At 37.9% G+C, this 20,523-nt stretch overlaps 1 protein-coding gene across 1 annotated transcript in view; it reads right to left on the reverse strand.

The window, feature by feature from the left end:
- Sorcs3 (sortilin related VPS10 domain containing receptor 3) overlaps positions 1–20,523 on the reverse strand; it is a 642,016-nt gene that overhangs the window by 86,198 nt on the left and 535,295 nt on the right. Inside the window, exons 12-14 of the mRNA XM_004659366.2 lie at positions 19,465–19,541; positions 16,049–16,140; positions 5,192–5,299 (exon numbers count right to left, since the gene is read on the reverse strand). Of these exons, the coding sequence (XP_004659423.2) occupies positions 5,192–5,299; positions 16,049–16,140; positions 19,465–19,541 (277 nt within the window). The remainder of the gene's footprint in view (positions 1–5,191; positions 5,300–16,048; positions 16,141–19,464; positions 19,542–20,523) is intronic.

Consider the following 20,523-nt stretch of genomic DNA (forward strand, 5'->3'; position numbering starts at 1 on the left):
CATCCACTGACAAACTGCTACTGACTTCCTTATGCCAGCTTTCCACTTTGAGGCTGGCGCAAGGTAGGGTCTACTTCATTAGTAAATACAACTTAAAATTCTACTTTGTTGGTGTGTGTGTGTGTGTGTGTGTGTGTGTGTGTGTGTGCGCACGCGTGTGTGTAGCCTCTTACCCTTTGGTAATCTGCTGGCTCTGGAGCTATGGTCCCATGATAACTATTGTAGGCACACTCATTCCATTTACTATAGCCTGACTGCTTCTTAATGGGAGATATGCATTGTTCTCTATAATATTCAGTAGTAATAAGTTGGCTCTGGCACAAACCAGAACCTCATAAAATGTTTTAAATGAACTATTAAATATATAACTTCTCCAAAACAATGATAAGATGAAATATTAGGACCATATTGTGGACCCCTGTTTTTCCCCTGGCCATAGCTAAAGGGAGAATCAAGGTTAACTGGTGGTGACTCCATAGAATTCAAATGGCCTGTTTCATTAATAAGGCTTCGGTTCAATGGCACAGCTAAGTATCCTTACCCCCAATGAGCATTCTTTTTCCATGGTTCCTAAAGAATGCATAAAAATCCTTTGAGCCAGGCATGGTGGCACATACCTTTAATCCTAGTACTTGAGAAGGAGAGGTCAGAGAGTCACTGTGAGTTTGAGGCCAGTCAGAGACTACATAATAAGTTCCAGAATAGCCTGGGTTAGCACAAGAGACTATCTCAAAAAGAAAGAAACAAAGACACAGAGAGAGATAGAGAGAGAGAGAGAGACAGAGAGGGAGAGAGAAAGAGAGAGAGAGAGAGACAGAGAGGGAGAGAGAGAGAGAGAGAAAGAGAGAGAGAAAAAGGAAGGAAGGAAGGAAGGAAGGAAGGAAGGAAGGAAGGAAGGAAGGAAGTAAGTAAGTAAGTTATGGGCTGGGGAGATATCTCAGTATGTAATATGTTTGCTATGCCAGGCATTTTACACCTATACCCAGTACTAAGGAAGTGGAGTAGAGATTGGTGGATCCTTGGAGCTCCTAGGTTACCCATTCTAGCCTAATTGCTGAGCTCCAGGGCAATGGTAGACCCTGTCTCAAAAAGAAGTGGACAGCACTTCTGAGGATGAAACATGAGGTTGTCTTCTGAGCCTCTGTCTGGTATGGACCACACACACTCCCCCCACATGTAAACATACATACACATGAACACGCACATACAAAATTAACAATGATTTTAAAATAAGGAAACAAAATTGCTTCTGTTGGTTTTGGTGAGGACTTCCAAGCACTATCTTAATATTATGGTGAAAGTTAAGAATGCCTTTCCCCGCTAAGTTCTCCTCTGTGGGATAATCACACTTCATTTCTGAGATCTGTCAATATGCTGAGCACAAGAGGTACATAAGCTCTGTTGGTCTCATGGGTCCTAGTGGGAAGGAAAGGACAATGTAATGCTATCTCATTCCCTCAGTATTTGGTTTAGCCCTGATATCAATCTTCCCTTAATCCCGTGTTACCAGCTCCAATACACACGAAACTGAGGAAAAATGTATTGCCATTGAAGATGAGTTGAACACAGAATTTAAACTGTGGCCCTAAACTTCCAAGGGAATGCCAAGTCATGTAGAGACAGGTGTGCATGTGGTATTTTTCGAAGTCATGCCCATTAGAAAAAGCATGCAGTGAGTTCCACTATGCCTCACACACAAAATGCAGAACAAATCAGGTTATGAGAAGAGGGAAAAACAAAACAGACATCTCTTGGTTCAAAAGCATAGAAGAGCTGACTTTGGGACCACTGGCCAAGTGTGTTAGGGTCATGTCAGATTTGGATGGGACAAGAAATGAAATCTGACTTGAATTTACACAGCAAGCAGTTTACATAGCATTCTTTTGCCTTAGAACTTAGAACTCGGCACTTTAGCTGGAGAGATGGCTTAGTCAGGAGAGTGCTGAACAAAGCAGAAACATCAGAACTTGACTTCCCACCTCTATTTCTCCATTACTTACAAAAACATCACAGGTAATGGCATGTGCCTGTAATCCAACAACATAGAGAGAGAGGGACCTTTGGGACTTGCTGGCTGTCTAGCCTAGCCAAATCAGCAAGCTCCAGGTTCAGTAAGGGATTCTATCTCAAAATTATATGGAGCGAGCCGGGTGTGGTAGCACACGCCTTTAATCCCAGCACTTGTGAGGCAGACTTAGGAGGATTGCTGTGAGTTCAAGGCCATCCTGAGACTCCATAGTGAATTCCAGGTCAGCCTTGGCTACAGTGAGACCCTACCTTGAAAAACCAAAAAATGAAAATAAGAATAAAATAAAAATACAAGTGATATCCCTATGAGAATTCCATATACTTCCTGGAGCTCATAAGAAAAATTTGAATCCTTTGACACAGTATATTGGGTTCTATAGCAGGATCATTTGCTTACCATATTTATTTAATATAGTAGCAGCATAGGGAAGGATTTCTTTCTGATTTGTTTATCTTGAACAGTATCTGGTACATATTAGGCACTACTATTTTTTTTTTTTTCTGTTACTGTGTATCTTTATAAAGACCTTGCCTTGGTGCTAAATTATGGAAGTCTTTCTCTCCACATATACATATATGCATAAATGGATAGAGATATACACAAATGTGTGTGTGTGTGTGTGTGTGTGTGTGTATAGATATAGATATAGATATAGATATAGATATAGATATAGATATAGATATAGATATATATATGGTGACATATTTAACAAATTATTTACATTTCAGTAAAAAGTATATAATACTGCCTACGAACACTTAAAACCTATGTTTTGCTTTCATATTTGTTGATTTTTTTTCAAGGTAGGGTCTCACTCTAGCCCAGGCTGACCTGGAATTCACTATAGAGTCTCAGGGTGGCCTCAAACTCATGGCAATCCTCCTACCTCTGCCTCCCGAGTGCTGGGATTAAAGGCATGCGCCACCATGCCCAGCAACTATGTTTTGATTTCTTAATATATGTATATAGGTTTTACTATTAGATCCTTTTATCCCCAGTCTCCACTATCCTTAGGCTCCTCCTCATATGCTATATGTATCTGCTACATAGCAATTTAATGATGAAGTACTAAAAATATTCTACATCATAAATATTGCCTGTGGTTTGTGCAGATAAACTTGCTGACAATGTTGCTGACCTTAAATTAGGAAATTAGCAGGGCGTGGTGAATTCCAGGTCAGCCTGAGCTAGAGTGAGACCCTACCTCAAAACAACAACAACAAAACACACACACACACACACACACACACACACACACACACACACACACACACAGAGGAAATTACCTTACATGAACTCAAATAACAACTTGCTTTCCTGAGCACCATGCTCTAGAGAAATTCTTATGCACAGTTCAGAACAGATATGCCCAAGGAAGTTGTAGTACAATTCAGGTTCAATCAAAAGAGCATCATCACTGATAATTTGTTCTCTTTTGTGGGTGAACCCTGTCACTTCCTTATAGTGTTGGACATCTTGTCTGTAATGCTGATCAAAGTACTAGGGTGGATCCAGGCCAGTGCCTAACACAGCAGCTGCTCTCATTGATGAGTATCAGGTCTTTGAAAGACACAGTTCATCACCCTTGGAATTGGAAGGAAGACTTCACAAGCAATTGGAAAATTCAGAATGAATTAAGAGAACTTGAAATCATCTCTATGGCACTTATAACACTTAGTGATGTTCTGTAGAATCTCTAAAATTTTCCATTATGAATATTCTCTTTCCGGTGGCTAGCACACTGGGAATCTCCAAATGCTTTCATAAGGCCCTGTGCAAATTCTGTCCCCAATGGGATCCTTCTTGGCAGCGCCTCTGGTAAATATCCTTTAATGTAATTTTTTTTAACTTAAGAACTTAAACACTTAGTGAGAAGCAGAAGGATGAAATTTTGATTTATGACTAAAGTAATGGTGATTGAGCTGGGAGAGTCGGGACATGGACACCTCATGGCCACAGGATTGCACAGAAAGCTAACTCGGACTGGGAGGCTCAATTCTGGAATCAGGTTTAACTCTTCTGCTTGTTTGTTTCCCCAGTTCCTGAACCACAGTATTTCCCACTACAGATGGGTTCTTCCTGTCCCACAGAAAAGCACACAGGAGTGGCCAATCAACCCTTTAGATGTAAGAATGGATGTGTATGGGTTGGGTGTACTTTGGGTACACAATATACAATTTGGCCAAAAGTACATGGGTACCTCTCTTCTTTACCTCTCTTCTTTTCCCCATTTTTTTTCTCTCTCTCTACCTTCTTCATCTCTCTCACCCATTACAATAAAGTCTTAACCAAAAGTTGATTATCTCAGGTGCTTTTACTATAATGGAAGACTGGCTAACACATAGCCCAATCCATAAGGGTTCAAAAGCCACTTTGATTTTTCCCAACAATCTTCATTCATTCATTCTATCTAGTAATGAGCTACATGTAAGGTATTCCAGTCAACTGGGAGAGATATGGGCAGGTATGGCTGATTGAGCACATCCATGGCAAAAACACAAATGTCCAGATAAATATGAGTGCTTTCATTTCTAAACAGAAGCACTTAAAGAAAACAGTATCTATTTATTATTTTAGTTAATATTTTAAAAAGTATTTTAGGGTTTATTGTAGCTTAAGATCTATAGTCCTATTCCTCTGTTCTCATTGTAAAAGAGATATAAAAACAGGTAGGAGATATTGCCTGAAATGAAGGAACATGGTGTATGTGTACTTACACAGGTTCTAGACATTTCCTTTGATGTAATCTATGATTTTTATATACCGGCTATTTTACTTGCCCTGACACATACGTTTTCCTAATCATCTTTAAAAATTTGGAAAACATATCTAATAATTTAACTTTCCTTTAGATTGGGTTTTGGGTGAATGAAAATGTGTTTCCATTTTTTTCTACTGTGTTAGAAATTTTATCAGGGGTATCCAAGTTTTTGGCTTCTCTGGGCCAAACATTGCTCTCCAGCTAAGAGTCTAGCCTCCTTAACCTAGTCAGTACCTATATGAGCTGGTAGGTTCCAACAAAAACATTTATATTGCATAGATGAGGAAACTTGGTCCAGAGAAGAAAATGTTTTGGGGTAGGATTCTCTAGGAAGCATCTAAGGCTCCAGAGGAGATCTGAGGTCACTGCTTTCATTTCTGCCATAGTAAAGGAATACTCACGTCATGATATGGGTTTCCACTCCTGCCTCCACCAGAGCTCCATCGACGAAGAGAGGCAGCAAGGTGAAAGCATACTTGTCCCAGGAGTGGCCCTCATCGAAACTTATCCTGGATGGGAACAAATGCAATGAAGATATAGCTGCAAATAAAGCCCCACTTTTTGGCAATTACTTTCCAGGTTATTAAAATTTCCTGCATCTTGCATTCTAGCAGTTTGAATTAGCAATAGGTATATTAATCTTTAACATCTCCTTATAAGATTTGATCCAAACTGCATTCCCCAGATCAGGCAGAAATAACATTATAGCTGCAGAAATATTTCAACACATTAGGATCATAAGAAAACAACACAAGAAGGAGGGCTCAGTGGATTGAGTGTCACGTCCCAAGCACTCAGAATGAAATCTGAGGTTCAATTTACAGCACAATCAATTCAGCTCTTGGAATTTCTGACACGGATAAATTGAGTAGTGCAGGGTGTACCCTACGGGGAGGGAGATGTGTGTCTTTCAGATCAAACTTCAAAAAAAGCAATTTCCTATTTGTTCAGAACTTGGGATTATTTCCCCTAACTAATGCCATTTTAGAGGACTTTTAGGGATGGCTCCTGTATGCTGAACTACTTTGAACACCCTCATTCTATATTTTCCCCTTTTGTCAGAGATATGTGTGGTCCTGTGTGGAAGCAGAGCATGAACCTCTTTAAAGGTCACCCTTATTGGAGGACACTGAGCTCACCTGAGTGCTTGCTTCCTGCTCTTCTGAAAGTACCAAGTGTCTCCCTGCCACTTGATTTAACCTCAGAAACACAGCTCAGTGATCCTAAGCTTGGCTTCTTTATCCGAAATCCTTCTTGTCCTGGCTTAATTATTCTCTGAGTCCAAAATGTAACAACTGAAATCCCTCCAGATGCACTGCAGCATGGAGGTCTTCTCCTGTCCTGGTGCTGAGTAGTGACCTCTTAACTAATTTTGAGTCTCTCAGCTCAGCATTACAAGTGCTCAGAGTTTGGGAACTATGTGTATCTTACTTATTTGAGTGACCTTTCCAAAACAGATATGTCTCTGTTAGAATGATTCATCTTATATTATATATCTTTTCAGAAAATGTGTGACTACTGCTAAACTATAAGCTTTTGAGGTCAAGGACTGACTGCACCATTCATTCTTATAATCCTGATACTTAGATCCATATAAGTGTGACAAGAACAAGTGAATGAAAAAAAAAAAAAGGAATGTAAAGGGCCCACCACTTTTGATCCAATGAACCATTTTTCCCCAAATATGATTTAAACAATAGATGTGGATTCTTCCTATTAATAGCCAACCATCTCAGTCCCTTATCTATTCCTTATCTGTCAATCATGCTATCACTCACTATTTTCATACCTTATTGTTTTCCTTTCCAAATATGTAGATTTAAGACAACCCAAAAGTAATTATTTAGTTCTGCTAGAGTAACCAGTCTGTCAGGCAATAACTTCATTGTTTATGATACACCTAGATTCATATTCATAAAAGAAAAGTAGACAGTCTGTCATAAAAGTATTTATGAGCTCCTAAATTATCTGCATCTATCTTGAATTTTAATAACTTGGGTCATTTCAGCCTTTTAACACAAGCTAAAAGCTAAATAATTGTTTAAGCAGGTAGAAAAAGTTTGAAAGATCGGACCTGCTTATCATAGAAATGAGTTTCTCATCTTAAAAGTTAAGAAACATAGGCACAGAGAACACTCAACTCCTACCAAACCAGAGACACAAAGACTCCCAAGACCTCATCAATGAAGTAGACCTAAAACAGACCCATCATGGCTCAGGGAAATTTGTGGAAGAGGGGACAGAAAGATTTCTAGAGCCACATGATGGGACATTATGCACAGAGATATTGCCTTTCCCCATAACTGATGTCTAACCCCACGATGCATGATCCACATTTCCCAATGAGGAGGGTCTCTATGGAGGTGGTAAGACAGGGAGGAGGCTAATGATGGTACCAACATGGCTGTATACACACTGTGTACATAACTAATAAAAAAAAAAGAAAAGCTAAGAAATGCTTGATTTGGAATGTAATTTAGCTTTCTTGCTGAGTACCCCATTAGGTACGAAAAAAATGTTAGCTGCTTTAGCATAGACCATAGCCACTAAATAGTTGACTGTCTGGTAATACCAGGGGTTAAGGAAAAATACCTTTGGATTTAGAGTTTTTCTTTTTCAAATTTACTTGTTTTGCTGATTTGGGACAGATTAGTTATTGTTTGTGAAGACAAGAGCCAATGTAAGTTCAATTCCTCACACACTTTTTCATTCAACATTTTCTTACCGATAAAGGTTAATTTGCAGCATTAGTAGAGTAAACTGTGATGAGAGCCACCAGCATCCAAGGGAGGAGGCTTCATCTCATATTTGTCCACTATTATCTAGGCAGGAGAGAGCTATTTTTACTTCACACAAGCAGACGGCATCACAAGACCAACAGCAGGGCACACTATGACTTCCAGGATACAGATGGAAGCTCCAAGACAAAGCTAAGGCCAAATGGAGAGAGAAATGGTAGAAGGCCCAAGACCTACTGTATGACATGTTTCTATGTGCAAGGAGCAGACTCCTGGGCTGGAAGGAAGAATGAGGTCAGAGACAGTGAAAGGAAAGTACAGGAAGCAGAGGCAGCTTGTGTGACTAGAGTACAAAGATGGCCTGAAGAAGAACAAGAAGGTGAGGGTGGAGTCCTGGGATTCCGTTTCATGGTCAGTAGAACACTTGGAAGGCCAGAATTTGATCCTGGAGGTGACTTTCTAAGATCACTAAATTCTTACATCTGACTATCTCAGGCTGAGGCAGGTTTTAAGAATGAAACTCCTTACATGACTATTAAGTACTAGAATTAAAAGGAAGCAGTACACTTTTAGAATTAAAAACTAAGACACTGAAAAGAAACTTAATTGCTTTTTAGATTTTTAGTTATTTATGGAAGAGATGGAGAACTAGAATGGGCACACCAGGGCCTGTAGTCACTGAAAACAATCTCCAGATGCATGTGCCATCATGTGCATCTGGCTTATGTGGTTTCTGGGTAATTGAACCTGGGTTCTTAGGCTTTGTAGACAAGCATCTTAACCACTAAGTCATCTCTCTAGCCCCAAAATTTGATCTAGTTGTTATAATCAATTTGAGTCTGGATGGTGGAACATTTAAAATGATTAGGACTTTTAAAATGTTAAGATGTTAATTTATTGAATTATATACCCAAGGGATCCACATTCTCCTCCTTGCATCAATAGCTCATTAATGTCCAAGGAAAAAGGAATTAGGAGTCTTGCGTTAGGTGTATAGGTAAAATTAAATTAGGAATGTTTCCTGTACTCAAGAAGGTAGAGCAAAATTCTAAATAACCTCCAAATAGTGTTGATATAGGAATACAGAGGGAAATGAAATAAACTCCATTGACAAAATACTTATACACATACCATACACCTGAGCTAGCTGTGACCTCACTTTGAGGGGCACAACTGTATCTCTAGGACAGAAAGCAAAAGAAAGGCCTAAGCTGCAGTGGAAATTGCAGTCTGATTTGAGGAAACAAGCAGTATACAAATATATCAATATAAATATGAGAGTTAGAAATCATGGTCATGGTGATGATTCAAAGCAAATTACGAGTGAACAAAAGGCTGCTTTGCAGTAGAGACTTAAGAATGCCTTCTCCACAGAAGGGGTGTTTAATCTGAGATATTATGTGATAATGCGGAATTAGTTGTGCAAAGATTTTGGGGATGGTGACTTAAAAGATCTAACTTGAATGAAGCCACTCTGTGGGTAGAAAATGGCCAGTGTCTGTAGCTCTGTGGCAAGGCAGTAAAGAGTGGAATTCTGTCTTCCAGTCATGGAGACACCATTGCACTCATGTGATTACCCACAAAACCTGCACAAGAGCAGACCCATCAGTACTCTCTCAGGAAGAGAGAGGGTCTCACAAAGCACCATCCTTCATGTGGATCTACATAAAGTTAATTGCTGGGGAAGGGAGAAAAACTTGCTTCAGTGGTATAGCCACTGGAAATTTGCCCATGTTCCTGTAAATAATCCTTTACCAACACATCTATAAGCAATTCTAATTAAATGTATTAGGCCACCAAATACAAAATCAGACAAAGGGAAAAAATAAAGACCAGATGTGAAAATACAAGGTTGACTACAAGAGAAGAAGAGGATCGATGGGAAGGGATAGGGATAAAAAAGGGTAACGGAGTACAAATATGATCCAAATAACTACATGTATGTATGAAAATGATAAACCTATTATCACTTATAATTAATATGTACTCAAAAATCATAAAGGACATTGAAATATGAGAAATATAATATGATTTAAACTTTAAAACTATCAGGACCCAAAGGTGACACAATGATTTGAGTTGCAGGAGGCAGACAGAGGTAATTATAGGAGATCAAGTAAGAGATGGGATTTATATAAAGTTTCCAGTAGTGGAGTAAGGAGATGAGAAGTTTTCAGATAATTTTAGATGTAAGGTCAGGATTTGGTGATGAACTACATGTGGTCTGCATAAACAAAAGAATGAAATCATGGAAAATATTGATTTGAGGGTGTCAAGCAATGGGGAGAGGGAAATGGAAGTGAAAGACAAATAGTTTTCTATCAGTTTCTGTTTGGGTATAGATCAAGATTTAGAGGCTTTCTGGACTTCTGTAGTATGACATGTAAGGGAGACCTTTGGATGAATGGGTCTGGGTTTCCGATCAGAGATATAGATTTATAAGAGATCAACTTAAAATAAAATGCTAAGTTGAAAAAAGTTCTATGCCCAATGAAAGTAAAAAATTAATCAAATGATTAATTCAGTCACATGGTAAGTTCAGTCCTTAGTAATCTCATGTTTAGTATATCCCAAAATACCATAAGATCTGCTCAAACCACCATAAGTCTAGCAAGGGATCACAGATAACATACATCAAAAATCAGCTTCTAGCAGATCCTAAAAATTGTGTCCAATTTTAATCACTGTTAAAATACAAAAAGCAAATAAATGCCTGACAATCAGTGTGATTTGGCATAAAAGACAAATTTTCCTAAAAGCAACTTATTTTAGACAACTTAGACAGAAAATAAACAAGAACTTAATAAATCACCTGCTTTATACCTTATTTTTAGTAAGGTCGTATCTAGGGTGTACATACATACATACATACATACATACATAGTGTCCTGTTTGTTTAGTACCAAAAAAGTGTAATGTTCATGAATGAAAATTAGAAAGAATATAGTTAGATTTATGGATCTATCCTTATTTTAAAAAAATACAGAGCAAATAAGGTTGAAAAGTTTTCCATTCTAGTGACACTAAAGAAAGAGTAATCAAATGTTTGTACACAGAACTATAAGCTCCGAAGCACGCTGCTATGTTCAACAGTATTTCTGGCTTCCATAATAATGCTGGATGTATAAAATATAATGAACAAGCATGGCAGGATTAAACAAATGGGCAACATCTTCTTGAGTTGCATACTAAAAATTACAAAAACTTAGAAAGGCAAGAAAAATACACACCTTGAGTCCTTTCCAACTATGCAATTCTAAAATCAGAAGTAATTCTGGAGCAAGTTAATCTGCTTAGATGTGGGTGGCAGAGTAAGGGTCAATAGGAAAAATGTTTAAATGAACTCATTATTGCTTTGTATTAAAAACAAGCCATGCTATGATAACTTTCTGTCTTGAGTATTTTCCATTTGGTTTATCCTGGAGCATTCTGATGAATTAAGGTGTTGCTTCAACGTGTCACAAAAATATCTGTATAACAGACATGACACTAGACTTTATGACCTCTAGACCCTTTTCTATTTTGTGAGTTTATGATATTGAAATGAGAGAATCTAAAAAGAATGGAATAGCTCAAGAATAACCAAAGGCTTTTCAAAAGGCCAACACAGAAATTCAGACAGAATGGTCATGGCGAATCACCCTTCCTCAGGTGAGGTGTCTTGCTCTCTTTAACCCAGATGCATGAGGTGATCATATGCCAGTCACCTAGAAGTTCTTCATAGATACACTGTGTGTCATCTTCTCAGAAGCATGCACTGTTTGGAATATGGTTTCATGGAAATATTTCTCTGAACAAACTAAGGCTCTAATGCCCACAATATTCTAAAATATTTTTATTTATTCATTTCAATCAGAGAGAGAGGGGGCGGGGAGAATGGGTATGTGAGGGCCTCTTGCCACTGCAAGTGAACTCCATACATATGTGCCATTTTGTGCATGTGGCTTTATGTGGGTACTGGGAAACTGAAACTGAGTCATCAGGCTTTGCAAGCAAGACCCTTTAACCACTGTGCTAACTCTTCAGCCACCTCCCACATTTTTAGCTGAACAAAAGAACAGAAAATGCCATGTATTATTTTGCTCTGTGTTTCTTAGAACATCACACAGAAAGGAATCCAGGATCTGCTGTCACACATCTGTTACCTACCCATTAGGCGGCCTGCCAATTGTGAATTTTTATTAGAACACTACGTTTAGTTGGGCTTCACTGCTCATTTCCTTCTAATGCTTCTAAGGTATGAAGGAAATACTGGATGCAGGCCTTTACCTGTAATGGCAATTAGGTTTTAATCTCTATGTATCCAAAGGTACATGGTCACAAATGGATGGGTCCATTTGTATGCTGCTTTGTCCTCTTGACTTTCTAGCTACCCATCATTTCAATTTGTAGGAAACAGCATGCCTTGTTAGCCTTGCTAAAGGTTCCCCAGCTTTTCAATTATGACTCCTATTTTCTCTGAAAAGCAGTGAAGCTATTGTTTAAGTCTGAGAGCATCAATACCCTTGTGCGAGATTAGGTAAGCAAGTATCTTTTCTTGTGCAAATATACATATTTATACAAACAAAATAATGTTAACCTGAGACTTACAAGGGGAAATAACAATGAATTGATTACTTCATCCTTTTTCCTCTTAAAATGAGGTGTTTGTTTACCTTGGAGTTTGTGACTTAATTAGCGATACTAGTGATGAGCTGTGTTTGATTTTTCAGAAGCTTGCATTTCATAAGCAGGACACAAAAATCAGTCAACCATTTTATAAGAAAACATTGATGATAACAACATGGTCAAGCACTTACAAATCACTTCCTTACCCTTTGGGATATATATATATATATATAAATTTTAAGGAAAATTCCTGACTGAATTCTGTGTTGTTGCTACTATCTTTAACATACTTAGTAGTTAGCATTTAACCATTTGCAGGTATTTTTTTCCATGCCCAAGTCCACAAAAACACTGGTAGCATTTATGACAAATGACAGCATCAATGTTCTTTGGACTTAATACTATCTTAAAGGATTAGTTTACAAAATATTTAATATTTTTAGGTTGGCTTATGCAAACAAATGGCATTTATATCATTTTAAGAGAGGAAGCTCAATGAGCATAGTTATTTTGTGAGCTCAACAAAGTATTATTTTCACATTTTATTTAAAAAATTTGACAAAATATTTATACAATGTCTGAGAGGCACTCATGATGCTTGGCTCATTTACACATTGAAGAGTGATTAACTCTGTGTAGTTATCATATTCATAACTTTTAATGGTATCCTCTCCTTATGGTGAACACATTCAAATTCTTTTTTTTTCTTAAGATACATAATGCATTAACTTTAATTCTATGTTTCCACGAATAGAGATACCATATAGAACAAGGAAAAATTCATATTTAGTCCTGATAATTTTAAGAGATATGGGTTGATTTTGTTTACGTGTGAATACTTGATATTTGTAATAACTTGGTTTTCCTCCACACTCTCCCAGACAAGTCCTTTTTGACATGGAAAGAAACCTGTACAGATCAGACTGAACAGTTATGCTAAGATTTTCCAAAGCCCAAATCTCTACTCCCTTGCAACTGTGCACGTTTTCAATACTAAATACACTCTCTTTGCTCACAAAAAGGAGAATACAACGGACTCCTTCTTTCCTAACATGAGGACAGTTTTCTACAAGAAATTCTTCTCAAAAGCAGTAATTACATAAATCTTACCTCTAATCTCTGCAACAAGTGAGGATATAGTTGGAGGTGACAGTCAAGGATAAGGGAGGAAGGAGCTACCTTATTTTTCCAGTAATTAAGAAGAATGCATCAGTCAAGCTGTACCTATCTGTCCATAGCACAATTATCACAACGTACTGTCTTCAATCATAGTACAAGTCCTGCTCAGTATCCAACATGACATTTTTCCTTCCTCAGAGAGAAATGGTCTTCATAATGACCCTTTGAAGTGACAAAGGTTCTTCTGAGTCCTATCCATGTTTTGTGTCAGAATAGAGTTTTCTGTACATTGCCTACATTTTCTGAATTTTGTCCTTAGGTCAGAGTTTTTACTGACCTTGGCTTGCTTTCTATCACCACCTATAGCTACTGACATCCTTTCTTCATGATGCTGCATGAATATGCTTTTCAGACACACACACACACACACACACACACACACACACACACACACACACAGCATCATGAAGCAAATTTGCTTTGTTTATTGTATAAATGGTCCATTTTATATCCTTCTTTTGACTATTATCTACAGGAGAGCAGCCACTAAGCAATGAGCCTCTGTGTGTGCCTGGAAGTATTTAAAACATCAGCAGTGAAAACAAGAAGAGCGCCGATCTCCACTGTGTTGTCAGCTGGCATTGGTGCAACGACATCTTGTTTTAATGTGGTTGTGTTTTATGTCAGAATAAATGGATTATTTATTTATGTACTTGTTTATTTTGGTGGTATTTGCACATGTCCAGGTATGCATGTTCACACATGTGCGTGCAGTCACTTTCATGCCACAGAGCAATGTGGAGATCAGCAGAAACCCTCAGGTATGTCTTCATCTTCCAATTTGTTAAGGTGGCATCTCTCATTTTTCACTGCATTCAAAAGGCTAGATGGACACAGAGCACCCAGGAACTCTTCTCTCTCTGCCTCCCCTCTTCGTGCCAGAATTCTGACATTAAAGATGCCCACTATAGCATCCAGATTTACATTGGTCCTAGGGATCTGGACTCAGGAACTCATGGTTGCCTCACAAGCATTTGCCAACTAAGACCTCTTTCCAGCCCATAAATTGGTAATTTAAAAAGTAGCCACATAGTGTTGATTCCAGAACAATTTATGGGATATATCTGGAATAGTGTTTGGAATCCAATATATATTCAACAGATGCTGTTATTAATATCAAGCAATTTCAATTTTCTGTTACTGCCTAAAACACATATTTTATTATTAAATAGGTAGTAAAAAATTATATTGGGAACTTTCACAAACTCATCCTTGAGGTAATAAAGCAATTTTCTTACAAATGGCCCCATACATCTTTGAAGGGTTTAAATAATGCCCTTGCAAAATAATATTTTATATCACTATTGTACCTTATGTTTTGTTAAGCTCAAGGAGAAGCTAGTATCAAGGTAGCTAAAATTTGGATCTGGAACCAAGGAATCTGAAACCTTTTGATAAGAGTTTAATTTTCCCACAACAACCTCACTTTAAAAATGTTGGTGTTTACAAATCATATTATACCAATTGAACTCCAACCAGGATAGCCTATATACTTCCAAATATTCATCTTGAAAATCTCTACTTTGTTGCACTTGAACCTGAAATTCATTCCCTTAAGGATACAAGCACATAAAATCTTCATCCATCCTTTGCCAAAAATGTAAACAAAAGCATAAACTAATTATCTTAATAGATTCTCATCTAGGTCTTTGTTCTCATCAAAGATCTTACAAGCCAGTTCTCAGGTCTGTTTCACTGTTTACTTTGTTGAGATGAACAGCCTGTTCTGTCTTTATTTCATTTCATTGCTTATCACACATTCAGCTATGCATTTAGTTCTTTTTCTTTTTTTCTGAGATAGGGTTTCAGTCTAGCCCAGGCTGACCTGGAATTCACTATGTAGTCTCAGGGTGGCCTCAAACTCACAGTGACCCTCCTACCTCTGTCTCCCAAGTGCTGGGATTAAAGGCGTGCGCCACCATCCCTGGCATTGCACTTGTTTCTAAATCTATTTCAGCTCCACCTCTGCTTTAAGTCTATTCTAATAAAAATCACCAATGACCTCTTAAGTGACTGCATCCCAAAGTGTTTTCACTCCATAACTGACCTGATCTAACTGTTCAATTTGATCCTTTACTCTTAGCATTCATGAAAATTTTTCTCCAATTTTCTTTCTTCTTGGCCATTTCCTTTACATGTATCCCCACTTTACACTTTATCCTGAATACTATTTCCATTGTTGTTCCTGGTTTTTCCTCTGTGTACCCACTCAAAGCACTGAGCTCACACCATGGCCTTAATTATGCACAAGTACCTTAATGGCTACAAATCTGGTATCCATCCAGTCAGCTTGGCTAATCATCAAATGAATATAAATATGACGACTTATGATCTTCTATGATTGAATATTCATAGAAATTGTAAACTAAACTTACCTAGATATGAGTTCAGTACCTGTGATAGGAACCTAATCATCCCATTTAAAGCAATTTCCATCTCTCATATTTGAGATTTCAAACTTGACTGTTTGCAGTCTTTGGTCTTTCTCCTCTTTTCTTTCTGACTTGACAACTCCTTTATACAACCTTATCGCATGTATCTCCCTTCCCCATTTTTAAATATATAGTCCACTCTTGCTACCCATATGTTAGATGATTTAAAGGACAATAAACAGATGGGATGATGAATAATGAATGGGGAAATGGAGAAAAGGAAGCAAAACCATGCAAAGTAACTAGTCCAAACCCTCTCCACTAAAATGCTCTCATTAAGAGGATATGGATCTGTCCTTACCACAAATGCCTGACTGGCAGAGGTGTGTGTTTCATGGCCACGAGGGCGCCACCCCAGTCTAGGAACCAGACATTGTACTCTTCATCAAAGATCTGGAACAGCAACAACAGCAGCAATCAGAGCAATACCACAGTACTTAACAGTTGACAGTCTTTCACATACTTTACTTCCTAGATCCTGAGCCTTCCTAGGGTCCTATCAGATAGTCTGGAAAGTATTAACCCATTTAATGGAGGAGAAACTGGGCTCACAAAAAACAAGTAGCTTGCCTTAGGCTGATCAGATGGTATTTCCAGGGCTTACCCGTGCAAGCTACATGAGGGTGAGGCAGTTCATTGCATGTTCAACTACAAAAACCCAAAGATTAGAATGACTTCAAAGAAACTTCCCCATCTCTGCACCTTCCTAGGTCATTTCTCAGGCCTCTCATCCTCCTCATCTATCCTGATGTTTGCTAATTTATGAATGCTCTATCTTTTAACACATATATGTAGATAGGTGCATGTGTGCACTTATGTGTGGGTTGCATGTGTACCAGTGTGCATGGGCTTGTGGAAGCCAGAGGAAAACTCCAGTTTCATCCTCAGGAATGCCACCCACCTTCTCTTGATACAGGGTTTTTATTGGCCTGGAAATTACCAGTGTGGCTAGACTGACTGGTTACTCAGTACCAGTGTTCCTCCCTTTTCTGCATTCCTGTCCCACAATTCTCAGATTATAGGCATGTACCACTATGTCCAGTATTTTAACCTCAGGACTAGAGATCAAATTCAGGTTCTCAAGCTTTCAAGGAATCACTGTACTGACTGAGCTGATGCCCCTGCACCTGGCTCAGCTTTTATAACTGATAATTTACCTAGGAACATCAAATAAATATTCTCTATGCATTAGAGCAACAACAAATTAGAATAACTGAGTACTTAGATTTAGCCACTGCCTCCTAGCTTCCCTGTAGGTTGGAAGAAGATCTGACTCTGGTGTCTGAATACCTATTCTAAAAACTAATTAGAATGCAATAATTCTAGGTACTTAAGGTTATTCATTATTTTACTCATACATTTGTTCATAATCTATTAGTTCATCCATTCACTCATCCATTCATTTGTGACTCATTGACTCATGAGAATTAACTAAGCATCATCTATGATACATGAATCTTAACTGAAAGATTTTTATTATACATAATCCCATATATGTCGATGTTTATGTCATGTGTGACTCTAGCCTGAAATTAAAAAATAGTTTTCCAGCAAGGAATTAACCTTAACTTCAGGTTTATAAAGGGAAGTAGACTGAAACACTCTCCAACACTTAATATCTGATTCTGGCTTTTGTAGTCTCAGTGGTTGCGATGGCTACTTAGGTGCAGAGAACTGCAAAGGATGAAAAGGAATAGGTAGATTTAAAAGAGGAATGTGTAGGAGGAATGAGGCCTCATGTACATATACCCCCAATAAGCTTGGAAGAAATATAATAGTTTCACAGCCATAAAACTTTTATTTTCCTTTCTTCACATTTATATATTCAGGAAAGAAAAAATGTTCTAAAAAAGGGTTTTAGTGGCAAGTCTAAAATGTAGAGTACCTAAGGGTGTAAGAACCTATATTTCAGACACAAAAAGAGAAATGGAGCTTACAGTGCTATGATTTTCCTTCTAGATTAAGGGGTGGCTCTATGATGGTCTACAAAATAGAGAATCTGGGGAGGAGAGACAGCCATCTTCACACTTTGCTCTTGATAAACTTATTCTAGCCAGTGCTACCTCTTCACCTGTATGGCACTGGTGGGGAAAGCAGAAGCTTTGGCTATTTGGGGAAGAGGAGAGAGAAAACCAAAGTACTGGTATTCATGGCTACTGGTGGAGTGGACACCTAGCTATATGAGGTACAAAGACAATTTGTCTACTGGGACTTTATTAAGCCAGAGGAGTTTGCTCTCCAGCTCTAATCTTCTTTCGGACTTGCAATAGGTTATCTTATGTTTTGAAGGTATAATCATATTTATGTTTCTCTCCTCCATCCACATGATTACAGCCTCTAAGTAAGAAATAACAAATTTCCTATCACATGCTGGATAGTACGTAAAAGAGTTGCCACAATGTTAGGTGCTTTCTAATTTTTACTGGTGGTAGTAGTATTAGAGATGGAGTTGATGATAGGGTGATGGTGATACCATTCTTTTCTCAGGCACCCAAACAGAAACTGGGCCATTGGGATAACTAATCGTGACTTCAACTGTATCATCAAGGCATTCTTTGCTACCTAGAAAACTTCTCATCTTTTCTTTAAGACAGTAAAATGTCATCTCTTATCAAGTTTTTTTTTTCCAGTTTACCCTGCAAAACAAACTCTTCTTTGCCCTTTCATACTAATATTGTCACTGAAATAATATGAACACCTAAATGGTGTTTAATTGATGTAAAATTATTTTCTGAATTTAATTTTAACACCAACTATTGAGGTTCCTGCCTTAGACTTTGTTGATAATAGATAAATTTGAGTTTTCTGATATAGTAGCCACATGTGGCTATTTACATTTAATGTGATTAAGATAAATCAAATTTCAGCTCATATTAGTAACATATTGAATGTTTAGTAATTTACATTTTGGTCTATGTGGTAGTATGAATGTGTGTCTTTCATAAATTAGATGTGTTACTAAGCTTTCAACTCGTGTCTCTAGTCCAGCAACATGTATGGAAGAGTGTGACTGGTGGTAGACCCTGAGACCCAGCCCAAAGGTGTGTTTGGGGTGGCTCTGAATTCTAGCCCAAAGGTGATTACAGCAGTTTGAGCTCTCTGGATCTCTGTGACTGTTGTTTTTGGTGTTTACTGGCTGATGTTTTTTTTTTTCCTTAATTATTATTTTTCTCTGCTTGGATTTATGAATAGGACCAGCTTCTTCCACCGTATGTAGAACTTCCCCTGGATCTGTCAGCTTGAAATAAAGCCCTTCCTCCCACAGACTGTATGTGGTTTGGATGTTCATCCCAGCAACTTGAAACTGTTTGAACAGTTTACATAATCCTTAAACAGGCATCGGCTTCCATAGATTTGCCAGTTTAATTTTCTAAACCTTTCATTTTGTGGCTAAAGAAGCAGATCAGCCTACTTGCTAAGACCTCTTGGAAGGTGGAAGAGTGAAAACTTTGATTGACATATCCTGACAAAGTAGCACAATATTTAGCAACCAGTAACTGTTACATGTATATTGCTGAAGGAAAGAATGAACCAACTAAGACAATCCTTTCCACCCAATCACCCTCTAAACCTCTAGCAAGGTGGACCAATCTGAATAGTTGTTGAAATATGTTGCGATTACAAAGTCGTAATGAGACTAAGGATCCATTAGAAGGGAAGATTCTGGCAGAACTGACTCCACATGTCTTTCCCCTCTTCTTGAGTCACCCCAGTTACCTGTCTCCACGTGTTGCCCCCGTCAGAGGAGATGAACACACCAATATCAGTATAAGAGAGCTCCGGGCCAATGTTGCCTGAAATATAAACAGATGATCTGAAATTGTCAGGCAGTTCACAAATTCAGTGTGCTAAGTGTTAGAAGAGGTGTTTCAAACAGTGTAAGTTTCCCAAGTGATATTTAAAGTTAATTCATGGACTTTCTTATAGTCATACCAAAAACCAAGAAGGAAGAAAACCTTAGTATGGAAAAATAAGTAAATAGTATAACAGGAATGCATCTTTAGATAGTAAGATTCAAAGACTGAATGTCAATGAGTATAAATGTCTTGAATCATTCACTCTGTATATTCATATTGTTGAAAGCGGTTCTTGACTAGTGTTTTGTGGAAGAGCGAATATGCATGGAGAAGTCTGAGCTCACAGTCCTCTCACTCCATATCTATAATTTTAGCTCAAGAAAAACTGATATTTGGATAAATGGTACAATAATGAGAGTATGTATATGAGTATGTGCATGGTCATGTGTGTGTGTGTGTGTGTGTGTGTGTTTGTTTCTAACTTAAACTTGTTAACCTATCCCTTGAGCACCAGTTAAGGGACTCAGTGACATAGCCTGCATATCTTAAATTACAGATTTCTGAAAGTCAGAAAATTCACACCATACCCTGACCAGAAAGGGGAAAAAGACACTGAGTTTATGCCTAGACTAACACCATTTACTATGGTTCATATACTCTACAATTTCATATCTTCTCTTTGCTCTTTTTTTCTCTTCTCCTTGCATTCTATCATTTTATATTTATGTTAATTAGAAAGAAAACAGTAAATATTTCCTTCTATACCTATACTTCTTTACCAGTGAGCATTCTAACCATAGATCCTAGAATTAATCACAGGTCAGCACCTAATACTGAGTGTTCAATCAACACTTTTGCAACAAATGCATGGGTAGGAAAAGGATTGATTGACATTTTAAGGTTGATGTGTACTTGGGGGCCCACTGAAATTCAAGAAGACACCCCAAACATGTAAGAGTTTATCATACTGGCTGATATT

The sequence above is a fragment of the Jaculus jaculus genome, chromosome 1, assembly GCF_020740685.1.
Source record: "Jaculus jaculus isolate mJacJac1 chromosome 1, mJacJac1.mat.Y.cur, whole genome shotgun sequence".
NCBI classification, from domain to species: domain Eukaryota; kingdom Metazoa; phylum Chordata; class Mammalia; order Rodentia; family Dipodidae; genus Jaculus; species Jaculus jaculus.